Source organism: Lytechinus pictus, chromosome 14 (genome assembly GCF_037042905.1).
Source record: "Lytechinus pictus isolate F3 Inbred chromosome 14, Lp3.0, whole genome shotgun sequence".
In the NCBI taxonomy this organism is placed as follows: Eukaryota; Metazoa; Echinodermata; class Echinoidea; order Temnopleuroida; family Toxopneustidae; genus Lytechinus; species Lytechinus pictus.
This window is the reverse complement of record NC_087258.1, coordinates 15286268-15301281: the sequence shown is the minus strand read 5'-3', so window position 1 is coordinate 15301281 and position 15014 is coordinate 15286268. Positions and strand designations below refer to the sequence as shown.

General features: G+C 37.3%; 1 protein-coding gene across 2 annotated transcripts in view; it reads left to right on the top strand.

Moving 5' to 3' along the window:
- The window catches only part of LOC129275799 (endothelin-converting enzyme 1-like), a 46730-nt gene that overhangs the window by 14258 nt on the left and 17458 nt on the right, over positions 1 to 15014 (top strand). For both annotated transcript variants that reach the window (XR_010295742.1, XM_064109693.1), the window contains exons 4-10: positions 4138 to 4254; positions 5851 to 5943; positions 7711 to 7844; positions 8289 to 8511; positions 9875 to 9973; positions 12256 to 12333; positions 14759 to 14921. Coding sequence is in view for 1 of the 2 variants with exons in the window: in XM_064109693.1 (XP_063965763.1) it covers positions 4138 to 4254; positions 5851 to 5943; positions 7711 to 7844; positions 8289 to 8511; positions 9875 to 9973; positions 12256 to 12333; positions 14759 to 14921 (907 nt within the window). In the remaining variant the exon portion in view is untranslated. The remainder of the gene's footprint in view (positions 1 to 4137; positions 4255 to 5850; positions 5944 to 7710; positions 7845 to 8288; positions 8512 to 9874; positions 9974 to 12255; positions 12334 to 14758; positions 14922 to 15014) is intronic.

Genomic DNA, 15014 nt, shown 5'->3' with positions numbered 1-15014 from the left:
GTAGCCCAGTGGATTAGTCTTCGGACTTTGAAACGGGGTCGTGGTTTCGAATCCCAGCCATGACGTGATTTCTTTTGGCAAGAAATTTACCAACATTGTGCTGCACTCGACCCAGGTGAGGTAAATGGGTACCTGGCAGGAATTTATTCCTTGAAATGCCACTGCGTTGTAAGAGGCTGTGGGGCTAAAGCCAGGGTAATAGTATCCAATTAAGTGCATAGGGACGCATTTGGCTGTGATATTATTATTATTATTTGGTCAGTGTCAAATATAAGTCTGTGCTTGCACACTAGGTGAAGCCAAAGGCCATGCAGTTTCCTGTAATATTTTTGAAGGGTTTTTCAATTTTTTTTCAATGCTACAAGTTTAATTGACATTGGTCTAGCTAGCTAGCTTGGGAAACCCCTCTCTCGCCCTCTGAGCGCATGTACGGACGTACACAAGCGATCGCGCCAGCTGAGTCTCGAGCTAGATCGCGCTGAGTGCATGCAAGCTTTCGGACTGACTCGGCCAGGACCAGACGTCCCGTATTTTATTCATTTCTAAAACATTTTTTTTTTTTTTTAATATATAAAAGAAACACCAAATATCATTAGGATTTTTGTTATATGATTGGATTGTTTTTATTTGCTTGAAGTTTGAACTTTTTCCTCTTTCTTTCTTTTCTATCCTTCTATCTTTCCTTCTTTCCCTTTTTTGTTACATATCTATTTTTATTTCCTGATCCTTTCTCTCTCTCTCTCTCTGTTCATTTTCTTTCTTTCCTTCTTTCTCTTACTTGCCTTCTTTATTACATTTCCTTTTTTTATTTCCTTCATTCCTTCTCCCTTCCACTTGTTTTTATTTTCGTTCTATCTCTCCTTCCATTATTTTCTTTCTTTTTTTCATTCTGGCCTCCCTTTATTCTTTCCTCCCTCTCTTTCCTCCTTTCTTTCTTTCATTATTTATTTCATTTTGTCCTTATTCTTTTCCCTTATACTTTCTTTCCCTTTCTTCCTTCCTTCCTGTTTTCCTCTTTCTTTCCAAGAATGAAGGCCAGAACAACTTGAACAAGAGTCAAGAAAAAGAAATGCCAAGCGCAGCGCCAGTAAATCAAGTTCAGCCAGGACAGAAAAGAATAATTAAGAGCAAAATAATTTTTGAAAAAAAATCGGGCAAGCATTTTTTTTTATCGGGCAAGCAAATTTTTTTATCACTTGCCCGACAGGGCAAGTGATTAATTTTTTTTTTGTAGAGGCCTGATGTGCTTTTGAGCTGTGAAATCCTGCATCAATATTCAGCATGAAATATTTTAAAAATGCGGACCAAATAGAGAAAGAGCTTTAAAAAAGCGAGTATTTGAGTGTTTCATATTGCGCAAAATTTTTCACAAGTGATTGTTTTTTTTTATCCAGTTAGAGAGTGCTAATTGCAATTCTGATTGATATAAATGTTAAATGTACCTTGGAGGCGATTTGCCTGAAGTCAACCCCAATTATTCCTGGAGAGAAAATTAATCATTTTTCCACGGGTATTTGCTTGAGGCTTCTAATCTCATACAGGATTGATACTGTCTCTGTCTCCCATTCTAATCTCAATGTTGAAAATTGATATCTCTGAGAAATTAAAGGGGAACTATTACTCCATGGAGCTCTACAAGTACAAGACATTGAATCTCATTCTTGGCTCATGTTTTTTTAAATTAGTCTAAAGCCAACTTGTCCAATTACTAACTCATCTGCTATCATTTGGTCTACCAAATGTGCTGTGCTCAACCCAGGTGAGGTGAATGGGTACCTGGCAGGTATTTACTCATTGAAATGCGTGTGGGCTGTAATCTTAGTAATTACGGCTGCCAAGCTACAGCTGGGATAATAATATCCAAGTCCTTTGGAAGTGCATAGAGACATTATTCATAATGTGATATATGCATTATACAAGAACTGTATATTATTATTATTACTATCAGTTTGTCCACTATCCACGTGGTCTAATTGCTATTTCATCCACTCACCATTTCATCTAATAATCAGTTGGTCCAATAGCCACTCATATACCATTTGGTCTAATTCCATTTTCCAAGTGTTTACTGGGAGAATAGAATGGAAATAAAAATGGATATTAGACCATCTGGTTATGAGACGAAATGGTCATAGATGAACTGGTGATTAGACAAAGTGATGAGTGGACCAAATGGTTATTGGACCAAGTGGTTGTTGATGGACGGAATGGCATTAGACTAAATGAAGATAGACCATGTGATGAGTGGACGAGCTGGAATTGGCAATTTACCTGCTCATGCACACTTTGATAGTCTTGGTAAACAAACCCTATCATAAAATAATTGGAAATCATTCATGATTTTTCTTGTGGAAGAAATATGGCAATTTGATGTTTATTAAAAATAATGAATGCTTGGAAGCATACTATAAGCATATTTCTTTGCAAATACAGTGGCATGAATATCTTAAAGAGCAAACAATGACTGGGTTCATCTCAAATGACCATATGGTCATAAATAATGTTGCATCATGGGTATAAATCTAACAGGGATTGGGGTCTCTGGAAAGTCAGGGAATTCAAAAGTAATTTTCCAGAAGCAAAAAGTCAGCCCAGGAACTATGATATGTTTAATATGGAATTGTTTTTTTACAGGGTAAGTTAACCTTGATGGTGAGTTTGTTTGATAAAATCTGACCAATTAGAGTACAATATTGGTGAAAAATTGATTATAATCCAATAAAGAATAAGAAACTTATGAAACTTTCAAATTGTTAGTTTGTGAAGTCATGTGCAAGCAGTCCTTGTAATATACATGTATGTAGATTCCATAAATTCCTTTTTTTAATACAGAAGGGGGTATAAGATGATGTGTCTGAGGATATATTTACTGTACAAACAAAATCACTTCGAAATTTTTGAGAAAATAGCATTTTGGGGAATTTATATCCAAACGTATGAAGAAGCTGCTCGTCTATGATGTTACAAAATCAAAACTTAAAAAAAAATCAAAATCTGTTATTTGACGGATATTCATCAAACCATCACTGAGGTTTTCTCTATTTTTTTCTACTTTTATTCAAACCAACTTGTCATCTGGGTGAATATCCCCTTTAAATGAACAGGGTTTTGTCCCCTATCTACCTTTTGGGCATACTTAGTGTTGAGATGCCAGCGCTGGATAAAGTCAAATACCTAGTAATAGCTTGCTTTGTCCCCCTTCGGCGATTGCCAACCCCCGGAAGACAAAATCTGTTGGCTTCTTCTTAATCATGGCTATTGAACTTCCCTTGGATAGCTACCCTTGTAATTCAGTACAGTTAACATTTGTCATTTATCTTTCCTAGACTTCTAGAATCAAAACTAATCCCGATGAAGGAAATGTTTAAAGGGTGGGTGAAAGAGAAATTTTTGTTTGCTTACATCACAGATATTCATTGCTGCTTTGTGAGACGTGTTATAGCAGGACAGTGTGCAAAAAAAGTGTTTTCCCGCTCATAAAAAGAAGCACCTGCAAATCTGTTAGAAAGTTATCCCTTCTAAATCTTCCCATTTTAATTGTGCTAGGTGATGTGGGACACCTCCATATATGCGGATATAACTAGTTTTACAGGTAATCCTGTAAATCAGGAATCTAAGAAATTCGCACCTCTGTATCAGGTTGTATGTGATCTGACCATATTGCCAAGCTGTACAAGATATAAATTAACATAGTGATGACATTAGCCTGCATCATTTCGAAGCCTGTATGCCTATGTCATATAAAATGAATTTGTTAACTTTAATTGCTAATTCAATGTAAATAATCTCTTGCTCCCATGAGAAACTCCCTCCTATTTTCCATTTTTGGTATTGAGTGTTTCAACAAATATCCATTAATGTGCATCCATAGATTTACAGTAGAATTGCACTTTTGGATTAAGTATCAACCTGGAGTACAGCCTCTTTATACATAAAAATCACCATCTGATTGTGATTTTTTTTTTTGCATGGTCGCCCCCCTAAACTTTCAAAACCGTTCCGCAGCCCCTGGTATAAAGTAACATAACATACAAGCAGTGGCATTTCACAGAGAATTTTTATGAAGATTTGTCTGTCATGTTGTCATTCATACATATTATCTTGAAGTATCAAGCACTCTTTTGTTTCCTCTTGCAGGTTTTAGCAGCTTATATCAAGATGATGGTGACCGTGGCAACGCTAATGGGAGCAGACGAAGATGAGGCCAACAGACAAATGAGGGCAGTCTTAGAGTTTGGCCAAGATATCGCAAATGTAAGTTCCTACTTTTCCTAATCTAAATTTAACATACATTAAAGGGGAAGTTCACCCTGACAAAAAGTTTATGGTAAAATAGCAGAAAGAATAGTGAAAAATTATGGCTAAGTTTTAAGGAAAATCCATCAAAGAATGAAAAAGTTATTAGAATTGTAATCATTTGATTTGTGACGTCATATGCGAGCAGCTTTCCAACTTAGCATATTGTAAAAAAATCAGTGAAATGTCATGTTTCAGAAAATTGAAAATAGCTTTTATTGTACCTTCACTATATCAATACACAAATCATTTCACACCCACTCCTAGAAGGAAAATAAAAAATTAGTCATTAAAATGAAATGAAATTTTATATTGCATAACATATGGGGCAGCTGCTTGTTTATGACGTTATAGATCAAAAACTTAAAATTGTAATAACTTTTAAAATCCTTAATGGATTTTTCTTAAACCTTCACCTATGTTTTTTAAAATTATTTTTCTGTTATTTTTACAACAAACTTTTTGTCAGGGTGAACTTTCCCTTTAACTTTACAGATACTTATGTATATGAAACATTATGTTGGTAGTGTTGTTAAACCACAATCAATCAATCAATATTCTATACCATACACTCCATCTTTCTCCTCTTCTGCTTTCTATCCCCCCTCTGCCTCCTCCTCCTCTTCCCCCTCATCATTCTCCTATTCCTCTTCCACATCCTTTCCCTCCTCTTTCTCTTCCTCTTCCCCCTCTTTCTCCTCCTCTTCCCCTCCTCTTCCCCCTCCTCTTTCTCCTCCTTTCCCCTCCTTTCCCCTCCTCTTTCTCCTCCTCTTCCCCCTCCTCTTTCTCTTCCTCTTCCCCCTCCTCTTTCTCTTCCTCTTCCCCCTCCTCTTTCTCTTCCTCTTCCCCCTCTTTCTCCTCCTCTTCCCCTCCTCTTCCCCCTCCTCTTTCTCCTCCTTTCCCCTCTTTCTCCTCCTCTTCCCCTCCTCTTCCCCCTCCTCTTTCTCCTTCTCTTCCCCCTCTTTCTCCTCCTCTTCCCCCTCTTTCTCCTCCTCTTCCCCTCTTCCCCCTCATCATTCTCCTTTTCCTTTTCCTCTTCCACATCCTTTCCCTCCTCTTCCCCCTCCTCTTTCTCCTCTTCCCCTCCTCTTCCCCTCCTCTTCCCCCTCTTTCTCCTCTTCCCCCTCCTCTTTCTCCTCCTCTTCCCCTCCTCTTCCCCCTCCTCTTTCTCCTCCTCTTCCCCCTCCTCTTTCTCCTCTTCCCCTCCTCTTCCCCTCCTCTTCCCCCTCCTCTCCCTGCTCCTCTTCCTCCTCCTCTTTTTCCTCCTCCTCTTCTTCTTCCTCTTCCTCTTCCTCCTCCTCTTCTTCCTCCTCCTCTTCTTCCTCTTCCTCCTCTTCCTCCTGCTCTTCATCACCCTTTTTTCTATCAAAATGATTGTGATAAATCATCAATAATTAAATCAATTCATTTTTTAATAACAAAATATTACTTGACAAATGTTGGTTTGAGCAACGTAACTATTTATTCATATTTTTTCTTCCCTATCCTTCCACGTCTAATATGCCTCTCGGTGTATTATACATTGATGTTTGTTTTGATTTTCATTCTAATTAGATTTCAGTAAGAGATACTAACAACGAGGATCAAGACCCGGAGATGCTATACCACCTCAAGACGATAGACGACCTACAAGAAATCATGCCTGCTGTAAGCACACATCACCATCTTTTCATTCTTATTAGTATAATAATGATAATAGTAATAACGATAGGCATTTAGGTAGTACTGTATACACTATCAAGGAATATTCTGAGGTGGTGCACAAGAAAAATAGAAAGAATAGTCTTATTTCAGTAAGTAGCATAATACATGTACATGTATCTAAGGAGAGGGGGGAAGAATTCCCAGGCCCCCTTGGAATTCCCCGCCGAATCTAGAATCTGAACGATGGCCGATGAACTTAGCAGGGGAGGGGGGAGTCACCTTGTGTGCAGATTGATGGGATACACCTCTGTTTTTAAAGAAATTACCCATGCGCTCAAAATGTGGTACAAGGATGGCGTTCGATTCACCACTGTTTTATACTGCCATATTGTATGTAATTTGGACATTCTCTCTGAAGCTTGGTGTCTGCGTATGAGCCTATCTGCTCCTGATAGGACATTACCCACAGACACAGAACTATATTCCACTCCAACACCTTGAAAAATCATACTCATGGTGCATTAAGACTATATTTGCCCTTTCGGACATACCCTTTTCTCACCATTTTATCGTCCTATCCTCAGGCTATCAAGCCCTAAACATCTTATGGTTAAATGCCAAGGTTGTACCGGCGTGTCTCCCCTTGTGTAAATAGATGAAGGTATATAAAGGGCAATTAGACGTTGTTTATTTCCCATCCTCAATTTATTAATTGACAAACAGGGTGCTCTAATGAGAACGATCCCTGAGGTAAAACTTTCAGTTTTTACTGTTAAAAACATATATTTTTAAATCTTTCTCTTTGTTTTCCCCCGCTTCTCCTTCTGTATGGCTTCTCTTCTGTTTTTTGTATTTCTTTTCTTGTACGGTTTCTCTCCTCTCCTCCTGCCCTGTTTTCTCAAAATTTATATGTTTTCCATTGTCACCCCCCCCCTTGATTGGTTTTTTTCTCTTTATTTTACCACATCCTTCATATTTCACTCCTTATTCTCCACCTCTCTCTCTCTCTCCCTTTTCTCTTGATGCCTCCTTATCTCTGTCTCTTTCTTTCCCCTTTCCTATCTTTTCTCTTCTAAAAATGTATTTGTTTGCTGCCATTTTTTATTGACTGTAATAATCTCTCATGCTCTCATTATCCATCTTTCTTCTTTTTTTACTCTCTTTCTTTTCACTTTTCTTCATCTTCGTCATTCCCTCCCCCACACTTCTCCAATTGTTTTTCTTTTTTTTACATTGGCTGTATTGTCCTCCCCATACTCTCCCTGTTCCAATATGTCTCCATCTCTTTTCAATCTTCTCTCTATACCTCTCTATCCTCTTCTTCTTTTTTCTTCTTATCATTCTTCTCTCCTTCTCCACCTCCTTCTTCTCCTTCTCCTTATTCTTTTCCTTCTACTCATCCTCCTCTTCTCATCGTCCTACTTCTACTTCTACTTCTAATCCTTTCTCTCCCTCCACCCTTTCCTCCCATTCCTCCTCCTGTTCCTCTTCCATATCCTCCTCCTTCTCTTCTCCTTTTATTTCTCCTTCTTCTTTCCCTTTCCTCTTTCTCCTGCTTGTTCTTGTTCTTCTCTTTCTTCTCCACCTTCTCCTACTCTTCCTCCTCCTCTTCTCTTTCTTCTTCTCCTCCCCCTCCTCCTCCTTCTTCTTTTCATCCACCTCATCCTCCGCCTCCTTGTCTTTTCCTCCCCCTCTTTCCCTCTCACTCTTATCTATCTATATCTCTCCTATATCTCTCTCCTTCTCTTGCTTCTTCCTTTCTTATTACAGATAGACTGGTTGAGTTATCTCCAGTTCCTCTTCAACGGTACAGACATTCAGATCACCAAGGATGAGCCCATTGTTGTCTATGCACCGGATTTCCTCCAAGACATGGCCAATCTCATTCTTTCTTCAGATCCAATGTGAGTTTAAGATTGAAAATGAATGAGTAAGTGGAGGGATGGATGATGAATGTATGAAAGACCAATCTCATTCTCTCTTCAGATCCAATGTGAGTTTTTAGATTGTACATATAATTAATAGATAGACGGGTGGATGAGTAGGTGAAGTAGTGGATGGATGGATGAAGAATTTATGAAAGACCAATCTCATTCTCTCTTCAGATCCAATGTGAGTTTCAAATAAAAAAATAAGAAGATTTAAATTAACAGATAAAGACAATTAGATAAATAATTGGTAAGATGAATAACAAACTAGAAGAAATAACAATGAATGAAAAGTTAGATTACAATTTAATAAAGAAATGACTGAATTTTGAATTAATGATTAGTTGACAGAAAGGCAAATTAGTGATAACATCTAAACAATCCAATTAAATCAACTCTCTCTTTCTATCTTTATTACAGAGTGGTTCACAACTACATGATCTGGCGTCTTGTCACGTCTTTGATGAACCTACTCAGTGCAGACTTCAGGCAAGCCGACCATGACTTTGATCAGGTACTCTCTGGCAAACGCAGCATACCAGCAAAGTGGAGATTCTGTGTTTCGGACACAGACGCCAGTGTGGGCTTTGCCTTGGGGGCGCTGTTCGTGAAACACGCCTTTGAGGGACATAGTAAAGCAAAGGTGAGCACAAATGAGGGTTCCTTTATTTGAGAGAAACAAAAGGGTTGAACCAATAGAGATACCCGAAACTACACTTCGTGAAAATATCTAACATTATTAGCAAAAGGTAAAAAACGATTTGCATACATTTATATCACTTAAAGGGGAATCCAGCCTTGGCCATAAAAGTTGTGCTGGGAAGGAGAAAAATACATTAAACTGAATGGTGAAAGTTTGAAAGAAATCGGACAAGCAATAAGAAAGTTATAGCTGCTTTAAAATTGAGATCGCTAATACTATGTAGATTTCAAATTGGCAACTGGGTAAGTAAATGATGACAAGGGGCAAGGACAACTTTCCCATAGGCCATGTACTTTATTATCAGGGATATGTGGTTTTCTCCTAAGCACCCATTCCCCTGGGGCAGTAATCTAAATATAACCCAGGTAGTATATTGTTTTATGTCCTCATGAAGGAAAAATATTATTTGAAATAAAAATTTTAGCCATAATATGTATTGAGTACATGGAAGAGTAGTCCTTGCCTTACATCACTATGACATCCCATATGCGGCCAATTTGAAGTCTCCATGTGTATAGTGATTATTAATATATATAACTTTAAAAAATTCATAACTTTCTTGTTGTTTGTCCAATATTGTTCAAACTTTCACCTATCAACTTGTCTGATCTTTCTTTTCCTTATAAAAACAAGTTTTTATTTGGGTTGGATTCCCCTTTAACACTTACTTTATCTGTAGGCTCTCCATGCTCCACAAATAATGTAGCACAATTACCTTGGCTCTGGTAGAGCAGCTGTTATGCAAAAAAATAAATTTCTGCCAAGGCCCCATTTACCTCATGATTGAGTGCAGCAAAATATGGAGACAGTTCCTGCTGAAGGAAATTAAAGCACGGAGTAGGATTTGAACCTACATGTATTACCTGATGATTAAGAGACAGAAATCAGAACTAACGTACCATGAAGCATTAGTAGGTCCAATAACCCGTCCCTTTATAAAATCATCCGGCAAATATCTGAAGAGTAGCGTCCTTCATTCAATTTCAATTCAATTTATTTTTCATTCTTCAACATAATACAAATAATTACATGATAAATCAATTCAATTTAAATAAAAGCATGAACAAAATTCTACATTGAATAAATAATATACATATTCAATAAGTGATTCAAATATAAATTAACATGCATGTCAAATTTAAATCAATATAATCAATATAATTAAATATAATTAAATCAATATAATCATATATCATGAGAAGAATGGAGAATGGAGTCCTTCATGAAGTGACTTGATTTTAATGGTTATTATTGATTTATAAGTGTTACAACCACATTTTACCTCGCCTTCATTTGTTGATAGGCGGATGAAATGGTCGATGAAGTCAAGTCAGCTTTTAAAAGGAATCTTCCAGATCTACCATGGATGGATGAAGAAACAAGGGTAGCAGCTAAACAAAAGGTACATAATCCATTATATCACCCATTCTGAAGGGCGTTATTCCTTTATATCATACGCATACTGCTGTGAGAGTTTAACAGATTACTCTACTGCCTAAGATGACATCTACTATTGCACAAGATGACTGTACTATGATTGGATGAAGAACAGCAGTCAAAACATGACATGCCATCTCATATACCATCTCTTCAGAAAGGCATTATTTATTTATATCATACACATATCGACTGCTTTAAGGGTTACAGGTTCAGCTATTGCCCCGAAAGATAAGAGCACTATGAATGGATGAAGACACGAGAATAGAAAAAAAACAAAAGGAACATCATCCATTGTATTATCCATTTTGAAGGGTGTTATTCTTTTATATCTTACACTTATTGACTGCTTGGAGGTTGCCAAGCAAAAAAAAAAAGGGGGGGGGGGTTTGTCCAACCCCTTCCCCCTTCGATCCGTCCCTGAACGCAAGTGCCAATCTAGTAATTGCTTGGGACTTAGATGAGAGAGTCATTTTAGCATAACCTGCCCACACATATGTAGCATTTGTGTATGCCACAATAGATTGTTGCATGCATTACTAGTATATCGAGTTAGACCAAAATATTAATTTCATAAAGTGTCTGGAAATGTCATCAAATTAGAATCGTCGGGCACAGCTGGATATTCAAGTGAATAACTTAATTTGCGGACAGCCAATTAATGAGGGGAGGGGATGTATACATACATACATGTATAACTATTTTGTTAGGCAGTTCAATTAAAAATGTATGTCAGAACCCGAGTGTGTTGGAATATCTTGGGAAGGTTTCTTCTTGCTTTCTTGCACTTATGAAATGTACAATTTCAAATTATCTTGGTTTGAGCGTTTCCCATCAAAAGTGGAGGAAAATTTAGAAAAATAGTGGTAAAATGAACAAAATGATTATGTTATGGAATTGCCCTGAGACAAAAATGATCATAAACATGATCATGCCATTATTTTATAATAATAGAATATTTCTAAAGCGCCAAATCCACATTGATTATGTGCTCAATTGTCATTATACCCTGAATTGTCATTATTAATGTTTGATTGTTAGAAATAGAATACATGTAGAAAAATCATCAAAGATAATATAAGTGAGTGGTCATTCTCCCTTCTCTCCCGTTTCTTCTGTCCATCTCTTATTTATTCCTCTGTACTTCAGGGTCTTTGCCATTTCACACCTCACACTACTTGACCATTTATAATACTGCTCCTGACTGATCTTACCATTGATACCAACTGCTTACCACAACTCATCTCCAATAACCATGTTCCCAAGAAACTGATAAGTGATGAGACTGATTGATCTCATAATAAGAAAGTTAAGCCCCCCCCCCCATTCTCTACTTATTTAAAGGGATACCCCGGGCTGAATTTTTTTATATGTATTAAATAGAGCAAAATTCACAGAGCAAAACACAGAAAATTCCATCAAAATCTGATAATAAATAACGAAGTTATTGAATTTTAATGTTAAGCAATATATTGTGAAAACAGTTATATGCACGTCGTCATGAATATTCATTAGATGGGCTGATGATGTTCTTGGAGGAAATCTTTTTTATTTCATATGATAAAATACAAAAGAACAAGTGGGGATATGACATCATCAGTTTGCTCATTGAATATTCATGAAGACATGCCTAGAACTGTTTCACCGGAAAACTGCAAATCTTTAAAATACAATAACTTTGTTGTTCCTTGTCCGATTTTGATCAAATTTCCAGTGTTTTGTTTGTCTGATTTTTTTTTATCTGTTCAAATCATACATTTCAGGCCTGAGCATCCCTTTAATCCAATTATCTATACTTTCTTCAAAGTCCGTCCCATTTCACACTTCACAGTCATCCACTCGACCACTCGATACCAGATTTGATTTACACCTGTATTATACCTTTGGTAACTGCCGCTGACCTCTATCTATCTGCAATAATTGTGTTTCCAGGGGGTTGTTTCATGAAACAAAAAGTCATTGATTTCCACTGACTTTTGTTATAAGCTACTGAAATCCTTGCATCTGATTGGCTGAGAGCAAGTTTGTAAATAAAAATCACTAACAAGATGCTTCGTGAATCACTACCCAGAACTAAAAAAGAGACTAAGCGGTGTCATTACTCAACCACTTAACCGTTTTACATGTACCGCTTCTGACATATCAAAGCTTTGATACCCACCGCTGACCGCAATTTAACTGCAATAATTGCATTTCAAGAACTAATAAACAAAACTGATTGACCTCATTTGATTATCATTCTGTCAGGCCAACGCCATCATAGATTTGATTGGTTTCCCAGACTACATCTTGGACCCTGAGAAACTGGACGCATCATATGATGAGGTAGGTACCAAATCTTTGTGTCCTGTTCTGTGAATAGTTGCGATTGATCCAATCAATCTTAAAACTGGACGCTTCATATGATGAGGTAAGTACCAAATCTTTGTGTCCTGTCCAGTAAATAGTTGCAATTGATCCAATCAATCTTAAAACTGGACGCATCATATGATGAGGTAAGTACCAAATCTTTGTGTCCTGTCCAGTAAATAGTTAAGATTGATCCAATCAATCTTAAATATGGAAAGCCACCAATGCCATCATAGATTTAATTGGTTTCCCAGATTACATCCTAGACCCTGAGCAATTAGAAGCAATCATTTTCTGAGGTAAGTCAGTGTTTCCACTTCTCCCAAAATTTAGAAAATTTCAACTTTTTCCAGAAATGATTCAGGAAAAGAAAAATTTTGGAAATTCAAAGAAATTTGATCAATCTGTTTATTGAATTCATTTCATGCATTTAATTCATTCAAATTGCAAAACTCATCTTTAATTGGCCCTATGTAGCGCCACATCAATTTTAAAAGGCACATTTCAAATTTCAGGAAAATTGAAATGTGAAAATTTCAGTTGTTTCTACACTGAGGTATTAAAGCACCAATCTCTATGCTTCTGCCCAGCTAGGTGCTGGAGGCAGCATATTCTTTAGGCAGTCTGTCACAGGTCCCTTCTTACGAAGAATTGTGACTAATTCAATCAATCACGACTATGGAAAGCCACCAACACCATCCTCAAGATCCTTCAAATCTTTTCCTAATGTAAGGCGGGGCCAAGATGTAGCTCCATCTGTCCCAATTTATTTCTTTCGACAACATAAGATCTGCTGGAGGGATCAATTTGAAATTGCCCCGTGCTTGTACAGGAGTGAAGACCATCAGGTTAGATTTTGGGGTCACACACTGTCCCAGAGGTACATAGTCGACTTGAAAATTGCTTTATATTCATTTCCAGAAAGGAGATCTCACATTCTCTTTTTGGATAATTCCACCAAGAAGTTGTCCCTGAACGTAAAATCATCACTTTATGGGCAAATCTTCACATTAGAGGGGAATGAAACCTTTGGAACAAGTTGGCTTTTGTGGAAACAGAAAAATCAAAGAATAAGATCAAAGCAAGTTTGAGAAAAATCTGACAAATAATGAGGAAGTTATGAGCATTTGAATATTGCGATAACTAATGCTATGGAGATCCTCCTATTGGCATTGCGACAAATATTTGTGATGTCACATGTGAACAACTTTCCCTTTGATGGACTATAAAATACCCTGAAAATGTCTAATTTTTCTCTTTTTTAGGGTTATATGAACTTTTTATCCATAATTTATTCTTTGAAAATCTGTATTTCATGCCCTTCTATAGAAAGAATACATGATCTACTGATAGATGTGATAAAAAGAGGCATTTTAAGTGAAACATATAGAAAAGTAATGGGAAAGTTTTTCACATGTGACGTCACACATCTATGATGCATTGCCAATGTGAGGATCTACATTACAATAACGATCTAAACTTCAAATGCTCATAACTTTCTTATTATTCTTTCAAATTTTCCTCAAACTTCCGTTGATCTGTTGTTTGATTTTTCTGATTTTGCACAAGCTATCCTGTTTCAAGGGTTTCATTTTCCTTTAAAGGAAATGATACAATACACTTAGGACACTTCTCTTTTGAGGAGAAAATGCAGGGCAATAAAATTCAATACGGAAAAAAAAAATCTTAGAATAAAACACAATAATTATCAAAATATCACATTGACTTTGCTTGTGACAGAAGAAAGAAAAAAAGTTGCAACCAGCGATGCTATCAGCTAGAAACACCAGCCATTGCTGTGAGAGGACCGCATCAGGCACAGTGCACGCCCAAAAGCCGCAGATGCCTGTATATACGATTCTCTGTGTTACATCAACACCATGTGGCGCTAAAATAACCCCCGATGGGGAAAAGCCAATTAAAAAGAACAGATAATACCAAGTAACGTGTGAATTATGTAATTCTCACATAGGGTTCCCCTGCATTTAGAGTGGCAAAGTATGACGTCTCTTGAACACTGCGTAAGCATGAAAGCTCAGTCGAACAGTTTTCTCGTAATTCAGTGCACTCCGTTCAAAGCCAAGTCATAACCTGGGGGTGTTTTTACAAAGATTTAAGTATGGTTAGAGTCAGACAAAATTCCCAGTTGCGTTTAAAGGCATCACCGCATACATGTAGGTCAAATCATGCCAAGTGGACACGCGCTACTGCATATTAATCAATTAAATTGTGTGTTATATATCATAAGTGCATCAGCATTTAAGACTGATTAAGTTCCACTCAACTCTTTGTGAAACACCCCCAGGTCCTTTAGAAAGGATTAAAAGCCATTCCTCCTGGTTTCTAAACAGTCACTGCTAAACATTGAACTATATTTTCCCCCCTCTTCATTCCCTTTCAGTTGGAGCTCAATTCGAGTGAGTACTTCATGAATAACATCCGGGTGCTGCAATTCCATGTCAAACGTCAACTGCAGCAGCTGAGAAAGACAGTAGACAGAGGACAATGGGAGATGACCCCACCACAGGTCAACGCTTACTACGCCCCGCAGAAGAATGAAATCGGTAAGAACTACTCTCATTACCAAAAGATACACTACCTTCCATCCTTGGCTTTCTCCCCTCTCCATTTTACTTCTACCTCTATCCACTTTTCTA